Source organism: Stenella coeruleoalba, assembly GCF_951394435.1.
Source record: "Stenella coeruleoalba genome assembly, chromosome: 7".
Taxonomy (NCBI): domain Eukaryota; kingdom Metazoa; phylum Chordata; class Mammalia; order Artiodactyla; family Delphinidae; genus Stenella; species Stenella coeruleoalba.
In genome coordinates, this window is record NC_137153.1 from 30406239 (window position 1) to 30430550 (window position 24312).

At 45.0% G+C, this 24312-nt stretch overlaps 1 protein-coding gene across 1 annotated transcript in view; it reads left to right on the forward strand.

Annotated features, from left to right (window-relative positions):
• The window catches only part of SHC3 (SHC adaptor protein 3), a gene marked incomplete at its 3' end in the record, with an annotated part of 141516 nt that overhangs the window by 63512 nt on the left and 53692 nt on the right, over positions 1-24312 (forward strand). The window contains exons 3-5 of the mRNA XM_079926651.1: positions 15508-15571; positions 17838-17957; positions 21502-21555. Coding sequence (XP_079782777.1) covers positions 15508-15571; positions 17838-17957; positions 21502-21555 — 238 coding nt within the window. The remainder of the gene's footprint in view (positions 1-15507; positions 15572-17837; positions 17958-21501; positions 21556-24312) is intronic.

The following is a 24312-nucleotide window of genomic DNA, read 5'->3' on the forward strand; positions in this document are numbered from 1 at the left end:
GCTTATGCTACAAACTAGATCCACTGCCCACAGCCACCTCCCAGCTGTGTGACCTCAGACAGGCCACTTAACCTCTCTGGTCTTAGGTTCTTCACCTGTAAAATGGGAATCATAATGATCCTACCATATTAAAATATTAATATGCTCAAAATCATAGAACAGGGCCAGACGCTTAGCAAACACTCCAAAAGTGTTAGTTGGGGCTATTATTATTACTTTTACAATCTTCCTACCTTGGCAATAACATCACCCCATCACCAGCCTCAGAGTCAGTGTCTTCAAATTGTGTGTGCTCTTCTTGAAAATGCTTCTCGGGTTCCTACCTTCCTTCCATCCCACCTCAGCTCTTCCCAGGATTCTTTACCACAGAGACTCACTTTCACATTAGACCCCTAAGTATTTGCCCAGCATCACTTCTTCCTCCAGTTTCTCCTTAAATAAGATCATATTACTGTTCCAAAACTATTTTCATCCCCTTTTTCTCTAGCTTCAAAAGCTACATTGGGTCCTAATGACAGAGCAGAATACATTCCAGTCATGCTGGCTGGTTTTCCTCTGTGACTTTTCATTCTTGTTTTGTATTTAACAATGAATTTGTTGAGGTATAACATACCTCCAGTAGAGTGCACAAATATTCAGTGTAAAACTCACTGGAATTTTACACGTGCACACGCTGAATAGCTGACACCTAGATCAAGACTTAGAACATTACCAGACCCCAGAATGCCCTCTGTGCCTTCCCAAGCTGGTAAAACCCCACCCTGTTCTTGAACTTCTCATAAATGGGAGGATACAGGCTGTACTTGTGCCTGCCTTTTTCCTTTCCCTCATCATATTCTCTTTGACCTTAATTCCTGCTGTTGTCTGTTCTTTTTTACTGATGAGTGGTACCCAGGGAGTGTGATACCACACAGCTGCTATGCATATTCTTGTGCGTGTCTTCCAGGGAACGTGTGCATCATTCCTCTGGGATATGTACCTTAGTGTGCAGTGGTGGTCAAAGTGTAGGCTATGTTTCTTATTTTATTAAAAGTTTTTTCTGTGACTATAAATGTTTCATTGATTCATTGAGGTCTGACTTACATCAATAAAATCCATCCATTTTAAGTGTACAGTTTGATTAATGTCGGCAATTGTATCGTCATTTAATTACCACCACAAAGAAGACACAGAACATTTTTATCTCCCCTTCCAAATTCCCTTATGCTTTTTGTAGTCAATAGCCATCCCCAAGTCTGCCCCAGGCAACCATAGCACTTTCTGGTCCTATAATTTTGCCTTTTCTATAATTTCACATAAATAGATTCATACCAAATGAGGTCTTCTGCGTCTGCCTTCTTTCATTCAGCACAATGCTCTGAGGGCCCCCATGTTGTTGTGTGTCATTGCTGGTAGGGATGCACTTTGGAAAACAGTTGGGCAGTTTTTTTTTAATAAGTTAATATAAATTTACCATACAACCCAGCAAAACATATGTCCATAGTAGGTCAGTGTTCATAGCATTATAATTCATGATAGACCCAAGCTAGAAACAACTCAACCATCAATCAACCAATGAATAAATAAACAAATTCTGGTATGTACCTGCTATAAATACCACTCAGTGATAAAAAAGAATGAATTACTGATGCATGTGACCACATGGACTAATTTCTTGTTCTATTAAACTTTTTTTCTTTTAAAAATTTGATTAAAACATAGATGCTTATTGTAACATGTCAAATAGTATAGAAGTACAGAAAGAAAAGATAAAGTTTCTCTCTGTTCCAATCACACCTACTTGAGGTAAGGTAACAGGTAACCACATTTTTTTGCATTCACACACTACACACACACAGATGCACCACATATCACACACCACACACATATAGCACACACATACACACAAATACACACACAGGAACTCCCCATCTGTTTGTAAAAACGGATTGGTACTACACTCATTTCTCCACAATTTGCCTTCCTTAGGAACAGATCAGTAGCTTTGGGTCTAACTCATTTTTTTATAGTTGCAAGTCATTATGGCTACATGACAATTTAGTCAACTCCTCCCATTTTTGTTGTTTTGCTGGACAAAGCCACGCTGCAAGGTCACACGGGTCTCTATCCTTTGCACTGGAGATCTGATTTCCATAGGATTCTTCGATGTGGGGCTGCTACAGGGTCGCTTCTCAAGTTCACACCATCTCGAGCAATTTTTGAACGCAGTCCTTTCTTCACAAATTTGTAGCACGGGGTCTTAATGTTGTTAATTTACTAGTTTTATGGTCAAAACAATGTTGCTGTTGTTTTCCTTTGAGGTTTTTGTGTTCCAGATAGGTGGCATCTTCTCACACGTATTTGTTGGCTGGTTTCATTTCCTTTTTAATGAATCACTTTTACATCACTTGCCTGTTTTTCTATTGGGTACTTTTTCATTTTCTTATCAATTTTGGGGCACTTTTTGCACATTTTATATGTGCTGGAAATATTTTGTAACACAATATCTCCCTCACTGTGAGATTATACTAATGAGTTTTTAATATTTCACTTTACTTTTTATATTTGGGTCTTTTTTTCACCTGTAATAAGATACAGGTGCCCAAACTGGAATGTCCCACTGAGTTGAAATTCCACCTTATCATCTATTAAATTCCCTTATCTCTTTGGCTCTGTTTCTGGGCCCTATTTAAGTCCGCTGATGGATTTTTCTTTGGTGTACCAATAACCTACGGTTCTGATCTTTGTGGTGATGGTATCATATTTCTGATCTCATAGGAGAGATGCTAGACTTTCTTTCTGTTTAAAAACATTTCTTCACAATTTTTGAACTTTCTTATGCAGTCTAACATCATACTGCTCAGTGCAAAAAGATCTCATTAGGATTACAATTATAATCAAATTAATTTATTGCTTTGGAGAGAATTTACATTTAATATTAGTATGTCTTTATATCTGGGGACGTTTATTCAGACCTTGTTATGTCCTGTGGTAACATTTTAGCTTGTCTTCATGCAGGCCGTGCCCCACGTGTTACACTCCATCCTGTGTCTTGCACAGTTTTGGCCTCGATGTGCATGGGGTTCCCCACCCTTCACCCCACTATTCCCCTTTCTATGTGCTCACTGCTGTTGGAAGGAAAAGAGTCTTTCTTATTTGTTTCTACATTACCAGACCTTCATATTACTTCCCAGTAGTTTTTTTCCTTATGTCTCTTCAACAACACAATTTCCCCCAGCGTTCATGACACCACCCTTGTGGCTTACTTGCCTGCATCCTTGGTTTCCGTTCAAGGTCTTGCTTCTGGGCATCCTCTGTGCTCTGTAGCTGCCTTCCAGGCCCAACCTCCCTTCTCTTCATTTCTGTGTCTTTGCTTGCCCTCCCCTTTCCTGCACTGGGCTTGGCACTCTTCTCAACAGAGAGCCTGCCAAAACCCCCGGGGCGGGGAGCCAGCCTGTGCCCAGAGGGCCAAGGATTTCCCTGCTCTGACCCTGCACTTGGAGACCCGTGGTCTTTCCTTTCTCTGAGACCATGTCACATAGTGTGGGGCTGGATGTGGTCCTTCCTTCTCCTCACTTCGTGCATTTGGTTTCCCTTCTCATGTCAGTTCTGAGCCCACCCTGTGCGGACGGCTCTTCTTGTCTGTCCCTGCTGCCCACAGGGTCTGGCTGCTCTGCACACGCTCGAGCCCCATGAGGGAAGGGCTGGCCGAGGCCCACCCCAGTGCCAGTGCTGGCCTCGTGGTCTCGGCTGACCTGCCGGCCTCCCCAGCAGAGGGAAATGGACAGGGGTTTGATGTCTGCCCCCCGTGTCTGGTCGTCTTAGTGAGATGCTGCATCTGAAGGCCCTCTCCTGACCTGGCTCATCAATGCTGTGCGCCCATCCATCGTGTGTGTTCATGGGATTCTGTGTGGACCCGATGATGTGCTTGGGTAGCTTTGGAAGGCAGCTCGGGAGTGTTGAGCATCCTCCCGAGAGACGAAGTCTCAGGGTTCTGGAGCCGTGCCCAGTGTCACCGAGCAGTGCTGCACACCCAGCGGTGCTGCCCCTGGTGGTTGTGCACTGTGACAACGGGGCAAGATCACAACCCACACCCGGATGTCCCGGCCTGACAGGGCTCGTCCCTTCTTCCTGTGTGACCGTGGGGTGCCCGCTTCTTTGCTCATGGAGGCTGATGGCAGGATGGCCCCTGGGTCACTGGGTGCATCTGATGAGTTAAGGTGGCCAGGGCCTCCCCACCACAGCCTCTAAGGAGACTCAGGGCTGGGAAAGGCCCGGCTGTGGAGGCTTGAGGATCTAATTCAGATTTTGACTCTTCTAATACGATGTGATTCTGGGAAGAATTAAGTACCTTCTCTGAGCTTAATTCCTTTTATCTTAGTTTATTTTTCCCCAAGGGGAAGGATGGTGCCTACATCTCAGGGGTGGCAGCTCAGGGAGATGAGGGCCGTGGAGGCACACAGCAGAGGCTAGCTCCCTCACTCTTGGGGTGCTGACTTAGCACGGTGTGTGTGTGTGTGTGTGTGTGTGTGTGTGTGCGCGCGTGCGAGCCCCCTTCTTACAGCTTAAATTCCTCATTTGCAGGGAGCCTGAACACCCACCCTCCAGGTCCCAGATCCCCAGTCCCCTCTCGCTCTGCCTCTTAAATTGAGAATTACCTCCACACAGCAACTGCCCAAGTATATTTCTTTGAAAGTTTATCTCTAATGTTTCCCTCACGGCCCTGTCTTGTGCCCTCTTGTCCTTTCTCCTCCACAAGTTCAACCAGAGGGACTTCGTTTTCACACCTACATAGAAACAGCCAAATACAGACAGAAAGCCAGACAAGAGGACTAAGAAGGGAACTCTCTCCAAATAGAGGAGCCTATGATGAATGGAGCTCGTTGAATGATCAGAGAAAGGAAACAGAGCTTGTCTAGATAAAAACCACCATGAGGCTGTGCCTCCCCCAGGAAGGGGTGGGATTAACACCATTTATACCTGAGGACGAATAAAGCCAGCATGTGCTCTCTTGCCTTGCAGATGTGCTCTCACTGAAAGGCACTTTCTGAGGATCCGCGGAGGGGGGGCCCCATGCCCCAGGAGCACTCCTCGCCACCTCTGAGGCCCACGGCAGCGGGGGGTGCTGACTCCCGTGCTCCGAACTCTCCAACCCTCCGCCAGCCAGCCGGCCTGCTCATGTCCCTCCTGTGGCTCCTCCCCTGGCCCCTGTCCTGCACTTCCGCACCGCTTTGGGGGCCTCCCTGTCCTTTCCCACGGGGCCCGGCAATCATCCTTTTGACTGATTGCCTTGTAGCTCTTTCCTGATATTAAACATATTTCTGAGAAAAGCAACCCATTGTGTCTATGGAGCATTTATTTCTAGGAATTTGTACTTTGGCTTCCTGAATTCCATGCTGCTTGTCTTCTAGAGTTATATAATAATCTGTCGTTGTCTTATTAATAAAATGGTGACAAGGGAGGACGTTTTGGGACCAGCGAAGTAGACCGCCGAAAGAGGTGGGCGTGGGTGTGTGGGTGGGCAGAGTCACCTGGCTCTCCCTCCCCTCCCCTCCCCTCCTCTGACTCCCCAGGACTCCTCAACCGCCTGTGACCCTCAGCAGCTGCCCCGAAAGGGAGAGCTCACTAAGAGGGCCCCCCCCCCCCCGCCACCGGGCTTCCCTGGTGGCGCAGTGGTTGAGAGTCTGCCTGCCGATGCAGGGGACACGGGTTCGTGCCCCGGTCCGGGAAGATCCCACGTGCCACGGAGCGGCTGGGCCCGTGAGCCATGGCCGCTGAGCCATGGCCGCTGAGCCTACGCGTCCGGAGCCTGTGCTCCGCAACAGGAGAGGCCACAGCAGTGAGAGACCCGCGTACCGCAAAAAAAAAAAAAAAAAAGAGGGCCCGCCCTCCACCAAGAGTAGAGAGGAGGAGCTGTCTGACTGAGACGGCCTCCGGAGTTGCTGTGAGGCTGGCGTGAGCTCCCCGCTTCCCAGTGCACCTTGATATCGGGGGCCACAGGGGGAAACACCAGGGTGGGCAGGAGGCAGAGGACAGGAGAGAGGTTTAGGCCAGAGCCTTTACTGGGGTCTCCATGGGAAAGGCAAGGCAGGGCAGGGTGGACAGCTCAGGATGGCTAGTTTGGGCACCTCCTGCGGGCTCTGAGCTATAGGGCTGGTCGCAGTTGCCTGGCATCTGGTCCTGAGATGAGTAAGGCAGAGGAATATTGCCTCTGGGGGTGCAGGGGCCAGGAGAGGAGGCCTGGCCCTGCACTGGTTAATCTGCATGTCATAGGTGATCCGACCGGGCCCTTTGCTGTCTCTAAGAATTGACTAACCCCAGAGGGGTGGTGTCTCCCCAGCTAGAAAAGTTCTTTAAGATGTCAAAATGTCATGCTATACAGAAAATAATGTCAGAGGATGTGTCTGTGTGTGACACAGGGCTGTTAACAGGGCTGCATTCGAGATCCTGTTGGCTGAGCCTATTTTTAGCTGCCTGCTCCAAGACCTGCATCCCTCCACCCACAGGATCCTAAAAGGAAAGATCTCATTGGGAAATGGGTTCTCAGTCTGCAGTGCGGTAGAGAGCACAGCACGGGATCAGGCATGGCCCAGGTGTCTGAGCTGCCTGGCCAAAGTGTCACCCACAATGATGTAGCTGCCATTTTACAAAGAAAAGTGAACACAGAGGATGGAGGGAAGGAAGACCAGGTGTTTGTTTGGTCCAGGTTTAGGCGGTTCAGTCAAGACTAGAGCCACAGATAGACTTGGTGATGGAGGCCTGCCCTGCCCTTCGGGGGACATGATGGGAAATCCTGGGCCTAGGCTTCTCCCAGGGAGTATGGGAACAGGCCCCTTCCTGCCTCCTGCCGCCTCCCAGACACCCACACAGCATCAGCACTTATAATTAGTGTGCATTTCCTGGAGTTTTTATATGCCTGGAATCATGCAGCACATACTCTTCTTTGTCTGATCTCCTTCATGCCACATAATTTTGTTCAGGCTGGTTGATGTTGTGTGTGTGTCCCTGCTCTTTTTCACTCCCAGCACAGTTTCACTTGAGCCCTCTGAACGTGGTTTGTTTATCCACTCAAGGTAGATTTAGTACATATGGCACCTGGTTTCTGGTTCCCACGGTTCCCATCTTGCACACCACTTCTGGTGGGTTAGAATTGGTGTTGAGGATTTCCAAGGCCTTACGTGGTCCTGTGATTGTTAGAACTCTAAGATTCTGAGTCCTGTTGTGGGTGACCTTGCTGAGGAACAAGCAGATGGGCTCTCCCTAGGTCCAGAGAGAGACTGGAGTTCAGAAAACGTGCCATCTCCGTGGACCTCCCACGTGGCCGGTTCTTAAAGCTGTGGGTTCACTCCCTGGGCTCTGAGCAGGCTTAGGCGCTTGCTGGCTGTGTGATCTCAGGCACGTTGCTTAACTACTCTGTGCCTCCATCTCCTCAACTATAAAACCAGCATCAATGCTCCTACCTTCCAAGGATGTGTGAGGATTAAATGAGGCCATCCCATGAAAGCACATAGAACAGAGCCTGGCAAAAGTCAGGTCCCCTTGTGTTTTTGGTATGTGTATCCAAAGGGTCAGAGACTTTGGGGTCAGGTTTGCTTGCTTCTCCTGTATTTCCGCTTTGCTATTAGGAAGCAGATATCAGCAGAGTTGGGCTCTTTAGAGCTTGTGGTAGTTGATCTCAGAAGATGCATCTCTCCAAAAAGCTGGCAGTAAAGACGGATATATGCAAGGTTTCCAAGGTCTGTGGATTCCACGCTACTTTGGGCAGCCCCTTTCAGCCCCTTCGTGGCTGGCATTCTGAAGGCAAGTGGCACCATCTTGCCTGGAGCACAGTGCGGTTGGGTGGACCCATCCCGATTATTTGAGACCTTGCTTTTTATAAAATTGTACCTGCCATAAACAGCAATTATGAGGTGTAACTTTCTTTTTGATTGGCTTATCAGCATCTTGAAGCAGCTGAATTGGGAGTAGAGAACTTTTTCTAACCCAACGGTTAGAATTTTAAAAGGGAAAAGAAAATTCATTGAAAGTGTTCATAAGAACGAAGCAAGTCCCTGATCTCTCAAACAAAGATGTCTGTGACACCACCTGTGACCTTGAGTGAACTTTAGTTATTTAAACCATTAGGAATATTAGCTTCAATATTGTCTTGGGAGGGCTTTATTCTTTGGTTCTACATTTTTAGCAATCCTAAGGGTTTATCTTTCATTTTGTGAGATATTGTACAGCAAGGTTAAGGAATCTCTTTTCTAGTTTCCTGTTGGGCTTTTTTTCAAAATGAGAAATTATAGGATACTGGTTTTTTTTTGCATCTGTTTAATAATCATCAATCAGTAGTTATTGACACCTACTATGTATGTGTGTCTGGGGCAAATCACAAACATTGGGAATGTTGGGATAAAAATGGCAGGGGTGACTGTAAAATTATGACAATTAGGGAACTTGCTTTGGCATCTCACTGATTTTTCAAGTGGTGCACAGATTTCAAAATTCATGGCTATACTTATGCTTGCAACATACCTATTGTTGGAAGATTTAAGTGGTTTCAACCTGTTCTGGTGAAATTACTTTCGACAAATTAAGGTATTTTTGATGCCTAAAATTGTGTTTAACTCTGTATGATGCTTTAGGTTGTAGGTGCTGGGAAGTTTTGATTAATTTGTGCGGATGAAGCTGGGAAGAAGTCATTTGCTCTAAGTGCTCCTCTTAGCACTCTGGGCCCCCACATGCCCTCTCACCCTGGCTGGCAGCCTCCTGGCCCCATCCTTGCTGTGTGTTGGCTCTCATACATTGCCTGCCTGTCTCATGGCTTCACGATGGAGATAATCGGCTGCTTTCATGCCTCCTTGGGGAGGGAGAGAGGCTGTCCCCACGGTGAGAGTGAGCTGTCTATAGTCCTACCCTTAGCTCTACTCTCCATGATCAGGCAGACCTGTGAGTTTTCTTCTCCAAATGGGCCTCTTTTCATTGTCATTTTCACCACAGAAGTCTGGGCTGGTCTCCCTGCCTGCTGTTTCTCAGCCCTTTCTGTGTCTTGCACACTGCTGCTAGGTTAATGTCCGTTCAATCCTGTTTCGATCATATTAGCCCTATTTAAAAGGCCTCTGCTGTTTATCACCCCTCAGCACATCCCTGGATGCTTCTCGGACCTGAGTCTGAATTCTAAATTCCTCTGCCTCTTTTTGCTGTCCTTCTGCAAATCTGACCCAGTCTGCCATTTCCCGGCACAGCCACTGCTCGACAAGGCTGTTCCTCTGGGCCCAGTTCCAATCTGTACTTTCTCCAGAGATCTTCTACCGCCCCTGGTTTCCAGCTCCTTTAGTGATGAGGCTTCTCTGTGGACTGGGTGTACATGCCCTCTCGTTTCTCTGAAAGACAGAATTGCCCTCTAGTAGTTAATAGTGCCCATGCTGTGGCTACTTTTTTCTCTAGGCTATTCCATGAGTTGTTAATCTCCTCCGCTGCCCTGTAGGTTTCTTGAGAACACAGAATGTCTTGCCTTCTCCATGGTGGTCAGGGCTGTGATGGATTTGGTGTGGGCGTGCACAGGAGGATCAAGGACAGTTCCTGGATGGGGGTGAGGGCAGCTCTCTAGAGGACCATGGTCTCGTTTTCCGCCATGGGAAGACCAGGGTAGGAATGCTTTTGGTGGGGACAGTCAAGGCTTTGTTTGAAAAGATTAAGTCTGAGGAGACTTTAGACAATGAGCTGGAGATATCAATTGGATGTGGTAATTGTCTATAAGATCTTGGTACCAACATTCTGGGAGATGGAAGACAAATGAGGCTGGAGATAAAGACAAATGAGGCCTTTGGAGCTAGAGACAATAAGACACCTTAGAACAGGAGTGGATGGAGGTAACTGCAGAGTAAAATTAGACTCTGTCTTTGTTTAGCTGAGATCCAAGTCAGGGCATGGCTCCAGCAGTCCCGAAGGGCTATGGTGTGGGACCACCCAGGCAGGGTTTGGGAAGACAAGATGGGCGTGGGAATCTATTTTGCTGTTATTTGTCCAACACTCACCTGGGAAGTATAATGAATGAAGCTGGGAATTACAGAGAGGATTTCTTTGGCTAGAGTCCTGTGTCCTGTGATCCCTACCCTGTTAATGTGGGAGGGGCCAGGTGGTTCCCCCTTTCTTCAGATAGAGTGAGGGGCTTTCAGCAAATGACGCTGACTTTGGCATGTGTCACCCAGAGCCTGGGGAGCCCATTGGACCACACCACTGAGACCTGAAGCAGGAGTGAGTGTGTTTGGGGAGAAACTATCTCCCGCTGATGGAAGGTGCTGTGGGCAGGAGGCACCCTAATGGGGCCATGAGCCCACTGAACTCACCCTGGAATGCTTACTGCTAAAGATTGGGGCCGTGTCAGCAGCAAGAGGCTGGACCTGCCCCATAGGTGTTGGTGCCAGGAGGGGGAAGGTGTGTGGGCAGATGAAGAACAGACACTGTCCATTTCACAGCATGGGCACCCTAATATTCCCGGGGTTGGGGGAGGAGCCTTAAAGAAACAAGGAAAGTGGCTGTGGGAGGAGTTGGCTGCAAACCTCAACCCTGGCCAGAGGGCCCAGCCGGGGCTGTCAGTGTCACTCAGTGCTCCCTGACTTCTTCATAGGCACCCCCAGAGCACCATCCCAGTCAAGGGGTCAGAAACTGCAGCCAGAAGGTTGGGAGGCACCTCCTTCTTTGACCACTGGGAGGTTTTGAGCCCCAGACAGTGCTAAGGGAAGGAGGAGAGCTCTAACTTTAAATGATGTTCTGGGTTTTTATTATTATGCTGAGGCTAAGAATTTTTACCTCTAAAATAGGAAAATGGAGTAAGTTGTAAGTTATTGAGGATATTTTCTTCTCTGGAAATGAGTGGACTAGATACGGGGCATGCCCAGGGCTCCGTCCGGGGCCAGGGAGGAGCTGGCCCCGAGTGGATTTAGACAGAAGACATTGGGGCAGTAAACTCGTTCTCAGATTGTACCATCCACTCATGCAGGTCACACAGAGGACAGATAGGAGGTGGGTGGAACGGATCCTTGGGGCTCTCCGTGATTTAGAGGTAGAGTCACGGAGAAGGCGAGAAACTGACCAGGAGCACCCAGGATGATGGGGGACGTCAGAGGACTGTGGGATCAAGAAGTCAAGAAAAAGAAGTGTGTCAAGGAAGTGAGGACAGCAGATTGCCTGTCGATTTGGTGCCAGGGAGGGTGTTGGCGACTTTGCAGAACAGTTAGTAGGAACAAGAGTGGCCTGGGGAGAGCTGAGGAGAAAAGGGAGGTGAGAGTGGAGAGGGCACCATCAACAATGCTGTTGACGGTCCATTTTTTTGAGCAACCATAATTTATTGAACTGGCCCCTGATAGGTATTGATTGTTTCCTATCATTCTATTAAAACATTGCAGCAATCAATAGTGTGTACATGAATCTTCTGGCCTGTTTCTGAGAGTATTTAGAGGATGCATTCCCAGAAGTAGAACTGCTGGATGAAAGGGTTTTGTTAGGGATATGACCAATCTGCCCCCACAGAGGCTGCACCAAGCTACATTCTCACTGATGTGGGATACTTTACCAACAAGTTCTTATCAAGCTTAAATCTTTGGCTGTGAAAATTGACTTTTAGTATAGGCTTTAATTTGTATTCTTATTATGAGTAAAGCTGAGAATCTTTTCATATTTTCAAGTGCCATTTATCTCCTGTGTAAACTCTTTGTTCATATCTTTTACTCATTTTCTATTGGGTTTTTGATGTTTTCCTTATTGACTTATATTAGGACAATTATCTCTTTGGCTGTGAAATGTTACCATTTTTTTCTTGTGCATAAAGTTTTATTTTTATGATATTGTGTCAATATTTCCTTTTATGGTTTCTGTATCATTCTAAGATTCAGAGATTAAAAATGTCTTCCCAATTTTCTTTTAGTACTTTTATGGTTCATCACAAACAAATTAAATTTGCAATCCATCTAGGATTTATTTGCATGTAAGGCATAAGATAGGAACTCAACTTACTTTTTCCTGGATAGTTGCCCAGGCACTCAAATGCCACTCACTGGGTAACTCTTCACCCCTACTGACATGCATTACAGCATTTATTCTGTAGGGAAGGAAAAAAACTTTTGTGCTCTGCCCTCCTATATTCTTTGGCTGGGACCCTGCAAATTAGACTAACAGAAGACAGATTAACAAGAGAAAACCAAACTTGATTAAAGCACGAAGTGCACATGCTCGCAGTGAAATTCAGTGATGAGTAACTCAAAGAAGTGGTTAGAATTTGGGCTTATATCTTAAACGAAGATGAAAAATCTGTACAGAATTGACAAGACACAGAAAAAAAGACTTCGAGTTTCTGGGGGTGACAAGCTGTGGGAAGGTAAATGTATGAGGAAACTTATGGAAGATAAGAGCTAGTAACAAGGTTTGTTATGCAGATTCCTCTGGTGCATCTCTTAGTTGATCAGGGTCTAGAGTTGTCTCCAGTGATTAATGTCTGTCCTTCTTGGTAGAGAGGGGAAGGGGATGCCTTTACAAATTTATGTCCTGCTTTTAGGCCAATAGGGGAAGTGCAGGGACTTTTCTTGTATCTGCTTCTTCTTAATTGCCTTCAGCTCAACATGATCCTTATACCAGAGAGACATATTTGGGGGTGGCATGTACTACTTATCCACACGTTCTACATACCTCTCCTTCTTGTTTCTTCATGAAATTGATTGCAATTTACCATTATATGTGTTCGTTTGTTGCACCCCCCCCCACACACTAGAATAGGAGTGAATGAGTGTAGAAGTAACCCAGATGTCCTATTTTTTTTTTTTTTTTTTAGTCTGTAAAATACGAATGTGTGTGTGTGTGTGTATGTGTGTTTGGGGAGGCTGGGTGGGTAGCAATGAGATGGGTGAGTAGGGAGTAAGATGGTGCAGTGTGATTTCAAAGGATCCAGTACTACATTCTAATGAAAAAGCTATTAAAATATCAAAGGTACTGGCTCTAATGATGAGAATTTTAGACAAAAGGGGAAGATGGTGCACTCATGAGAAAGTAAGGGTTAGCATTTGGGGCTGGCTTCAGTTACTTTCAGATGACTCTGGAGGTGCCAAATATTCCATTTTCATATTAACTGAACTCCAAGGTCATGGGTTGGCTTACCAAAATGGGGTCTTACTGGAAAGAATGTTAGGAAGCACTCTCCATTACTAAAAACAGGGCAAAGTCACTACCTGAGGCTCAAACTGGGATTAAATGGATTTACACAAAGCTAAATAATTATTGCTAAAAGAACCAATTAAAATAGCACTACTCACCAAAAGGCACTCTGCTAGGCAATAAGGAGAGACGGTAAGAATGGTTATATTTAAATTAGACTTTGGAGTTCAAGTTACTAATTTCAGTCATCTAACTATTGCAATTACTAATAGTTATGTTACATTTCTATTTCAAACAGAAATAGATACCATCAACCTGGTTGAAGTGAGAATTCACACACACACAATTTATATGAGCATCAGAAACAAATTTTTGCCAGTGATGAAAGGACAGCATTCTTCTGAAAAGCAGCTTGGTTTGCAAATCTCTTTGGGAATTCTAAAGGTTGGCTGACGGGGGGATCCCTAGGACTTTCTTGAGTCCATGAGCTCTGATAAATTTCTGGAACGTCTTACATTTGCAAAATTTAAGGCCAAAATATTGAGTCTCTGAATGTTCTCTGAGATGCTTGCTTGCCTCTCTGTGGGAGGATTTGTTTGATAGACCATGTTTATTATTTGCAACATTTTCTCCACAATCCCACTCTTAATGCTCACTGGTTGTTTCCACCTCCGTCTCCCAAAGTGGCACATAAGCAGCAAGGCCTTCTGCCCAAGCTTCATAGCCTGACTAGATTAGACGTTTGATGATGTGTAACCTATATAATATATTAGACATTTGACATTTCCTTTTTGAAAACTGTCATCCAAGACTGATTTTTTTCTCTTATCCTCTATGTCAGTGGATGGGAAAAGAAATACGATGCTTACTAGGGGTATTTAAGGAATGACTTACTGGAAACTTTCCACCAAATAATGTCTTTCCAGCCTATTGGGACTATCAGGGACTGAGCTGCTTTGCTCAGCTAAATGTATCATTTAATATAATAAGTACAGTGCAGACACACATCAAGCTTTAAAAATTAAACAGATAAAATATAGATACTTTTTATACATGTTTCTCTAGAGAAACAACTTGACTCTCTTCAATAAGGAATTTACCTTTAGAAAATACTTTGGATGATTATTTTGATAGAACCACTTTTAGAATATTATTATAAAATAAATGACTAAGGATAAACATCAAAAAAACACTTGTTTCTTTCAAACAAACTTTTTCTGAGTCATGGTGATTCATAATCTATAGTTTTTATGGCATCTGAACTTTTAAAATAGTATTTCTTTCTTCTCTCTGTACAATGAATTGAATGGCAAATGTGAAGCTTACCTTAATAGTCTCTCACCTAATTTGACAAGGTCATATTTCCCTTAAAAGCATCGCATTGTGACAGTAATTATGTTTCTAGATGATAGAAAATAATTTCAAGAAGTATTCAGCTGAGAAAGTTTGTGGAATGTTTCTAAGGACCTATTATCTTCTCTATCATTCAGTGTTTCTCCATATTCCTTTTTTTTTTTTTTCTGTGTTCTTTTACTATTTTGTCCTTCCCCATGTGGGAGTTGAGAAGTTCACCCAGCTCCTTTCTGGGCTCCTGACTTTGGAGCTGCCTTTGGCATATCACCCATTATTTCTCACTGAGGCCGAGTCACAAAGTTGAGCTATGCTTGCTTTCAAGCACCTGCCCAAGCCACGTCCCCACCAGCCTCCAGCTTCTGGACTGTAGCAGTCTCTGTCTAGTCTTACTTTTTCACCCTCCCACTGCTCCCGTGCCCTCCTGCGCCGGGCAGACCTGTGGGTCAGACCCTCTGCAGCTGGTCCTTCTGTCAGCCCCCCTTGGTACTAGAATGCTCCTTGCCTCCTTCCTCAAGACAGTGCCCAGCACATTGTAGATGCTTTAGAAATGCCTATGCAGAGCCTCATTTCTGGCTCATTTGTGTACCCCTGGAGTTCCTGTCCTCCTTCAAAATCCTCTTGATTTTATGATATTTAGTAACTGCACAAGCTGGAATAAAACTCAGAGGACCAAATTTCTTTTAATTACATTCTGACTCACTTCAGAAAGATCTTAATCAATAGCAATGCTTGATTAGGTTTGGGCCTTGTGCCATGACCATGGCCATGGAGAGGACATCCAGAAGAGTACACTTCAGCACTTCAGGGTACTGATTTTCTAAAATATAATCTTAACCAAACATTAAAAACAGAAAAAAGAAAGTGTGGCATCGATTCATATCCCACCCTTAAGATACAACCACAGCAACAGAAAGAATTAGGATACTGCCAGCCAGAGGCTCTAAGATGTGGTTTGCTTAGTTTTGTTTTTCGCACGTGTAGAACGTCTGGGTTATGTAATCCTGAAGGATGGGATAAAATGGATCTCTCTCTTCCTGTTCTCTTAAGGGAAGCCATCAGCCGGGTTTGCGAAGCCGTCCCTGGCGCCAAGGGAGCCTTCAGGAAAAGAAAGGTACTGTTCTCTCGGCTCCGTGCCTACCTGTGTCTCTTTTACTTCTTCTCTCTTCTGTCACCACTCAGCATCTTTAATCACACACAATTGTTCCGTTTCTCTTTTCCATGTCCCGGCTCTTGTCACTTTTTTTTTTTTTTTTTTTTTTTTTGCTGGGCAAAGGGGAGCCAAGAGACATCTGTTGATTTAAAGGGCATAACTCACAGTGACTCTTGTCACTTTTAAAAACAAAAAGAGCTTATATTCCCTCTTTGCCATGTGGTTAACGACGACATTTAGCTCTCAAGGCTAACTGATAGGGTTGTCAAAATAAACATCCCAGATCTACACTGAAAGACATGTAAACCAGGGCCAGGCATTCTTCTCAGCCTTTATGTACATTAGTTCATTTCATTAGAACGACTCTGTGGTTGATGACCTCAGTGGTGTGCTGGTAATAGTTTAACAACAGGCTCTTGGGGCTGGAGGTGGAGACTGAGAAGCACTAAATTTGCTGTGTTTGCCAGTTTCTGTGGCATAAACGCTTCCACAATGGCCGATTTCAAGCTCTAACCTGACATCTCTAAAGTGGAGTTGGGAAGAGATGTGCGGTCGGTCACCCTTACACAATGTCCCCACTACATGTAGTGGACAAGGACATTGTCCACACTAAATAACCTGAACAGCATAGGTAATAGTTAATGTGGAAACAATTAGGAAGTGATGAGTTTTGAGTATTTATTGTTTGTTTTTTTAAAAATGTAATTGATTTAATTGTAAGTTTACATAAATTAATTTTTAATAGCAGCTCTTTTTAATGGCCAGCTCATAAAATTCCTAAAAATTTAATAATTGTCTCTCATTAGCTGGAACAAGACAGCTCTAGAACACCATTGAATATCCCCATTTTACAGATGTTAAAAACTGAGGCACAGGTATAAGAACCCACAATGCGAGAAGGTGGTGGAGCTGAGCTCAAGCTCAGGCCACCTGGCTCCACGGGCTGCATGTTCAACCCCTGGACTCGACCTTTTCATCCTGGAGGTGGTTGGACCAGAAGGAAAAAACTGGATTAAGACAAAGCTCAGAAAAACTCTTTTCTTAAGTGTGTAGTGAATACATAATTAAATATCCACCATCCAGACTTTTCTATGCCTGGACTGAATGGTGGCGAGCGCATCCCTGTGAGTATCTCCGAGTCTGTCCTGAGGCTGAGGCTCTGGGACAGTTTGTGTGATTGCCTCTGCTGCTCCCAGGGCTGAGGGTCAGCTCTGTCTTTGTAGACCGGAGACATTTGTGAGCGCTCAGAGCAACTGGGTTTCAGGCAGAGAACTTTGGATGAAGACTCATCTAGATGTGCCAGCCTGTGTTCCAGTCAGCCCACAGGGGACATAGAAGCCAGACAAGGCTCCAGAATCTTGAATACAGGAACTAGGAGGGCATCTGAGAACTGAGATAAGGAACCTCGTCTTTCACAGCCACTTGGTACCCGACCAGCAAGTCTCGAGGTTCCCTCTCAGGCCTCTTGGTGAAAGTGGTGGAAACAATGTCGATTTCTGGGCTTCACCCCTGGTATGCTAAATCAGAATCTCTGGGGTGGGGCCCAGGCATCTCTATTTTTAAATAGCTCTGGTAGGGGATTCAAAAGCGATGCCTGCTTGGTTAAGAACTAGTCTTAATTGGCATCTCAAAAGAGGGCATGTTCTACTCTGAAAAGGAAGGAAGGGACAGCTAGTGGGTCCCTGTGCCAAGGACAGTTCTGAAGGGCTGGTTGATGCACCAGTTAGAGCAGAACTGGGTCTGTCCATCCTTGTGCTGGCTCCAGACCCCTGAGTTTTAACTGGACCATTTAGTTGCTCATCAGCCCCATGAGCTGCTCCATTTCAGTCTGGTCCTGAGTAGTTTGATTCCTGGTAGGATGAAACTGGTTTCTGAGGCTGCAAAGCTTCAGGCCCTGGCCTGTGGCGCCTTCCTGGGACTTATGAGTGACCCCATGAGACACACCCCAACAGGAGCTGCCTGGTGTACTGACACCTCTGACCTTCCAGCAGAGTCGTCATCTCAGTGTGTGTATATTAGGTGCTTTACAGTTTGCCTATTGTGTATTCTAGAGTTTGTATGTTAGTGTCAGATCCCACACTCCCAGCTCATTCCTGGAATGTTGCCTTCACGTGCCCGATGAGAGGGGACGGTGGAGGTTGAAGGTGTGGAAGATAACAGCGTAGAGGTCTTGACAGTGTGGCCTCCTGTGAACGGAAAGCTAAAATAATGCTGCTTGATTTCACAGCCTCCGAGCAAAATGTTGTCCAGCATCCTGGGCAAGAGCAACCTCCAGTTTGCGGGGATGAGCATCTCCCTGACCATATCCACCGCCAGCCTGAACCTGCGGACCCCAGACTCGAAACAGGTCTGTAGGTGCTCAGGCCCTGCCCTGCCCATAGCCCCCAAACCATGGCTGTTGCACAAGGCTTCCCATTTCTAGCTTTACTGGGTCCCTGCGGAGCACATTTGTGTAAAATCTTCACCAGTCCACAAACTCTGGCCACTTCCAAAGGTCGCTGACAGAATGATAGATGGAATTGGGTCTCTTGAATTCTGCTATAAATTACCTTTTTTTTGAGGATAATGCATGAACGCATCAGTTTACTTATAGTGTGAAAAGAGGTGTGTGTATGCCCAGAGGTCTCCTCTCAATGTCCTTGACCTATTTTGCTTTCTTTAATATTGTATTTTGTTGGTTCTACCGTCCACATTTTATTTTCAGATTTATCATCTTTGAGATGGTGGCATGTCATGGTTTAATTGGCAGTATTTTTTTACTTCTTCGTGGGTTGTTATTTTGGAGCCTCTCTTAGTTGACAGTGTCATAGGTTGGTGCAGTATGGCACATCTGTGGCATGTCCAGTGCGGACGGGGCCCTTACTGACTGAGGTGGGGACGACGATGCTTACTGAGGAAAACCCTGTTAAGATAGTTGGGTTTTTCTTCAGTGTCTATATCTTAAGTTTCTCTGATTGTTAGTTCCTTTAGCTGGGAAAGTGGGTGTATGAGTAGCTGTCCTGAAACCAGCAGGGGAGTTCTAAAGGCCAAAGGAGGCAAAGGAGGTGAAAATGCTCATAAACCATAAAGGTGGGAGGTGGAGCGAAGCCATCCTTCACTTGCTCTGCCCAGTCTGGGCCTCTGCTGCTGGCAGTGTGAGCTGGGATTTGGATGTGCCTACACGGAGAGGGATGGGCAATCCACAGACCTCTGAATGACACACTTCCTGACTCTGGCAGTGTGTTACCAGGGATGCCTAGGGGTACCTTCATGTTGCTATACATATTCATATTTATTGATTCCATATTCCCCAGGTAAGCAAGCAGCATCCCCAGCTTCATTTAGGATGAATGGGACACCACCGCACCCCTGTCCCAACCCAAGATGTTGAAATAAATTCTATATCTAGCATAGAAATGAGAGGCAACACCTGGGCTGTGTTTTGACATAGTGGATGCCACTTCTCACTCCATTCCTTTGTCCTCACTCAACTGATGGATAATCCCCTGTCTTTTCTCATCGGCCCTTCCGAGGGATGGGTAACCAGTCGTTAGGTGGCAGATTAAGAACGTGCAAGAGGCTCAGCGTTTCTCTGGAGCTGCCTCCTGCTGAGCACCGTGGTGGCTCATGGTGCGCCTTGCTCGGCGCTGCCCTCACACGCTCACTTCCATTCTTTTTGTTTTTAACTGAAGTATAGTTGATTTACAATGTTGTGTTAATTCTGCTGTACAGCCAAGTGATTCCATTATACATTTATATACATTCTTTTGAAAATCCTTTTCTGTTATGGTTTATCACAGGATATTGAATCCAGCTCCCTGTGCTATGCAGTAGGACTTCTTGTTTATATATTCTATATATAATGGTTTGCATTTGCTAACCCCAAACTCCAGTCCTTTCCTCCGCCCCCTCTGCCTGGGCAACCACAAGTCTGTTCTCTTTCATTCTTATTCATGTGGCTTCTATACCTTTTGTTTGTAGGAATCCTCAGACCACAGTCCTCAATTCTGTGAGATCTTATCTCCTAATTCTCCCTTCTACCTCAAAAAATAAAAAAAGGGAGAGAGAGGCAGACTCTCAGAGCAGAAACGATGAGGTCACCATGGTTGGCCATCCCATCCTCGGGTTGGGGGCTGGTTGGGCGTATCCAGGTCTCATTGTCCCGCCCTTGTTTATGTGGATGTGGGAGGGAGTGTGGGGCTGGGGGGATGCCTGGGGAATGGCAGCTCGGGTGACATGAGCACAGTCTGAGGAAGGTTTGGCAGGACCCAGAGCTCACATCCCTCTGCCTCTCCCGAGTTAAGGACCAGGCTGTAGCAAATACAAGGAGCCCGAGTGGGCAGACCCTTCGCAAACCAGAGAGCCAGCAGAAAGGCAAAGCTAGCTCTCCTTTTCAGAGCTCTCAAGGAGAAGAAGCAAGATGAAACACCCTCAGAGCAAAACACATCCTTTAGTTAATTAGCTCTAATTTTCTTACTCTCCTTTTCAATGTCTATCTTACCCAAAGGGACAACATACAATCACGCAGTAACGGTCACGTTGGCCAAATATGATTTCCATTTTTTTCTTAAATCTGTGTGTTCACTTTGATTTCCAAACCCCAGTTTTAGAGCTGCTTTAGAATCAAAAATTAAATAAACAAAAAATTCAATAAGCAAAAAATGAACAACTTTAGAAGTCATAGTTTGTCATCATCTGGGGACTGCTATGTCCTCATTGCTCTCTTGGGAGCCCTCTGCCCCGGGACTAGAGGCAGAATTCAGAAAGCTGCAAAGGGCAGCTATTAGTCTGATCCAGCTGGGTTTGGGTACAGGCTACAGAGCTGAACTCGTTGTTTTTATTCATCGATATACTCAGGCTTTTCTAGATCCTGAGTAGTTTTGCAAGTGCCAACAAGTGAAGTAGGCATTTAAAAATATCTAATTTTATCTTGTAATTCAGTTATAGTTTTGCTTTGAGTTTTACTGGAGCATGGTTGGAAAAATCCCTTGGATGGTAGGATTACAGCTCTGTAAATTCTGCCTGCCTGCCGGCGAGGACCTGAGGGGGCTGTGCAGAAAGAAACCTGGTTATGCTGGGATGGAGACGAGAGTGCTGTTCCCACCCCCGGAAATTTACTTCAATGTCACTATGTTGTCTTTAAAAAGATAAAAATAGCATGGAAGACTTATGTAGCCTTTTAAATTTAGGGCAGCTCCTAATTTACTCAGTGTCTACTAAATCCCACCGTATGCTGCAGTTTATAAAGCTAATGGAAATTTCCCAATTTAAAATTAACTTGGAACATCCTCGGTGGTTTTTAAATTGATAAATTACAAGAGTGCCTGAGAGGACACCAATTTTGATCTTGGATGCCGGCTTTCTAATTCATGTGCTCATGATACAAATGGGATGAAGTAGGAGACAGCCACACTTCCCTCCACTCCAGCTATGGGGTCTGTACCAAAGACCTCATGTGTCTTTGGAAACAGAAACTGCACAGTTGACATGTTTTGGTGTGTGGTTGAGACGTTTTCCTTCTCAAAGAGTCATGGTTGTTAAGATCCCCTGTGTTCGGTCACAGCTCTGCCTTTAACTAGCTGTAGAGCTTTGAGCCAGCCGATTAGCCCCTCTGGGCCTCAGGCTCTTCATCTGTAAAATGGGATTGCAATAGTTCCTACCTCATAGGGCTGCTGTGAGACTTAAATGAGATAATTCTGGCAAAGCAGCTAGATGAGCGTCTGACGTTGTGAAAGTTCATTCAGGGTTATCTATTGTTATTACTTTTATAATTGTTATTTTCATTGGGTATGAATTTTACCAATTATCAGGAATCCTTGTGGATTTGTATTTCCTGCCAACAAACAGTAAGTTTTCCAAGACATGGGAAAGGTAATAACGGCACATCTCTTTTCTTGTTTTGGACCTGGCAGATTATAGCGAATCATCACATGCAGTCCATCTCCTTTGCCTCTGGTGGAGACCCGGTAAGTGCCCGTGGAGTTGTTTCCTCTTGCTCTTGTCAGAATTGCTGCAAAGGGGCCCTGCTTCAGAAGCATGCCTCTTAGGACCCTATAAAGAAAGTTAGCTGTGATACCAACTATTTCCACTTCCCTTTCATAAGCTCTTCCTGACTCTCATTTTTTTTTAGGGGTAACCCATGACAAGGACCTACCATTAAATTTCATTTCATTAGTAAAAAGCTGTCAAAAATCCCTGAAGCACTGGCTTTCTTAAGTTGCTGGTTTCTCAAGTTGCTGGAGTGCACTCGTGACTCTGCTAATCTTGCTTTGTTCCTGTTTTTCTACTGGCTCTCCCTTGGAGTCTTCCATTTTTGGATTTTAAGTCTATTCAAAGGCTGTGAATTTACTTAGTCTGGTTTATTCATAAATATTTGAAATTGGTATTTTTCTCTCCAAATTTAACACTGTAGTCTTTTAATGCTTTGTTTTGCCAACAGGGAAGGAGTTTCAGAGATAGAGAGAGAAAAAGAGAGAGGATAGAGAATACGAGAATGTTCTAGTTTTCATTGCTTCTTTTATTAAGAAGGTGGAACAACAAGGGAATTTGCTCCCCACATTCGGTCAGGAATTCTACGATACAATGCCAGCATTCAGTTTCAGTGTCAGGAAAGGCAGGACTCAGAAAACCACTTCCTCCTCAGGCAGGGCAGTGTTTCTGTTATCATTATTGTTGTTTGTATTATTTTGTCAAATTATCGGTAGACAACGCTCAGATTTTATGTAAGAGTTTACTGGTCCAAGATAGCCTGAGTAATTAGTGCATTATATTACTCCTTATCCCAAGGCCAGGGACCTTGTCTATTTCTAGCCCGGGAAGGGGATTTTTACCATGCCCTGTGTTTAACTCATATATCTTTCCTGACATACTCCTACCTGTGTAACCTGATTGCAGAACTGCTGTTGGCACATTGAAACCCAAATCGAGGGAGTGATCTCCACTGCTGGCTCCAATCTCGATGTTCCCAAAGGACAGTATAATCATGACACTGAGTGTCTCAGCCACAGGAAAGCCTGCGCCTGCCCTTCCCTCTCCCACCTGCTACAGCCTCCAGGGAGGCATCACTCCTATCTCCCTAGCACTGAGCTCCTGCTGGGGAGATGCAGGCTGCAGGGAGAGGCCCCAGGAGTCTCCCTGTCTCGGACCCTTGAGCCAAGGGCACTGGCAGGAGAGGGATTTGGCCACCCTGCAGATGGTTCTTTGCCCTTAATCTTCTGCTAAAGTGTCACAGGATGACCAGAGCATTATTTAAACATCTCATTCAGTGGGTTCCACTGGCTTTGGCCCTATTTCATATTTAGGGTCTAATTTTCAGAAGTCTTCCAGGATGCTTTCCTCTTCTTTTTTCCTTCCCTTCCCTTCTTTTACTTTATTTCCAATCCTTTAATTTCTTATGATCCACTGCAAAATGAAATACCTCACTGAGATGTATGTTTAGAAAGTGGAAGTGTTCCATAATCAAGCCCATCTAAGGAGCATTTCTGAAGATTATATCTAGACATATGTATACACTCATTCTCTACCTGTACTACACATATACACATATCTATACTTATATCTGTAACCAGATCTAGTTAATTTGCAGTGGCTGTCTACTTGCTTGCCTAATGTGATGCTTAGAGCCATAGATTCTTAAATTTGGAAGGTAACCCAGTTTGAAAAATAAGAGGCAGAAACGTTGCACACCTGCATCAATATCTCCTTTCAAGAACTTGTCTCAAACCTCATCTTCATGTTGACATTGAGTGGAGATGCAGAGATCTAGAAAACGGAAAGCCAAATACATTGTCCTGTGTTAGAATTATTTTATTCTCCACTATGCACAAAGACCTGTGAACTATTTTCCATTTTCCCTATCACCTCCTCTTAAAAAAAGGAAACATTCAGTGACCCTTAAAGTAATTCATAACTTTTAATATTTTTTTTCTGATACAGAAAATGTCATGATTCCAGGGGACAGGAAGCCTGGTTACTTTTTATTTTAACCAATTCAAATGCACATCACATTGTGCATGAGTTCTCATTCCAAATTTATTTATAACCATTACAATTGGTATACCTTTTAAATAAAACCAACAATTCTAGGTCCTATTCCTTGTTCTGCTGCTAAGTATATATCTACTTTTTGCTTTGTGCCTCAGTTTACTGGGTGAGAAAATGGTATTTTGAAATGTCAAATAAGACAGACTGGAAAACACAGTTAATCCCTGCAATTAAAAAAGGCATACTACAGGGCTCCCCCGGTGGTGCAGTGGTTGAGAGCCTGCCTGCCGATGCAGGGGACACGGGTTCGTGCCCCGGTCCGGGAAGATCCCACATGCCACGGAGCGGCTGGGCCCGTGAGCCATGGCCGCTGAGCCTGCGCGTCCGGGGCCTGTGCTCCACAATGGGAGAGGCCACAACAGTGAGAGGCCCGTGTACCGCAAAAAAAAAAAAAAAAAAAAAAAAAAAAAAAAAAAAAAAAGGCATACTACAATTATAATCTACTATTATTAGCAGTTCTAAAAGATCACCAAAAGAAAGCCAGAATAATGGTCAGGCTCAGAAAAACTTGGGGAGTGAGAACAGACATGGGTAAATACAGAACAAGCACTTGGCATCCCCATCTTTGGCACTTAGAGTGCTCACTGTGTGACTGGGTGATGTCAAGAACATTGTTTTAACAGCAATACACTCCCCCACTGTGCCGGAAATGCATCAATATTGGCATTGGAAAAGCTGTG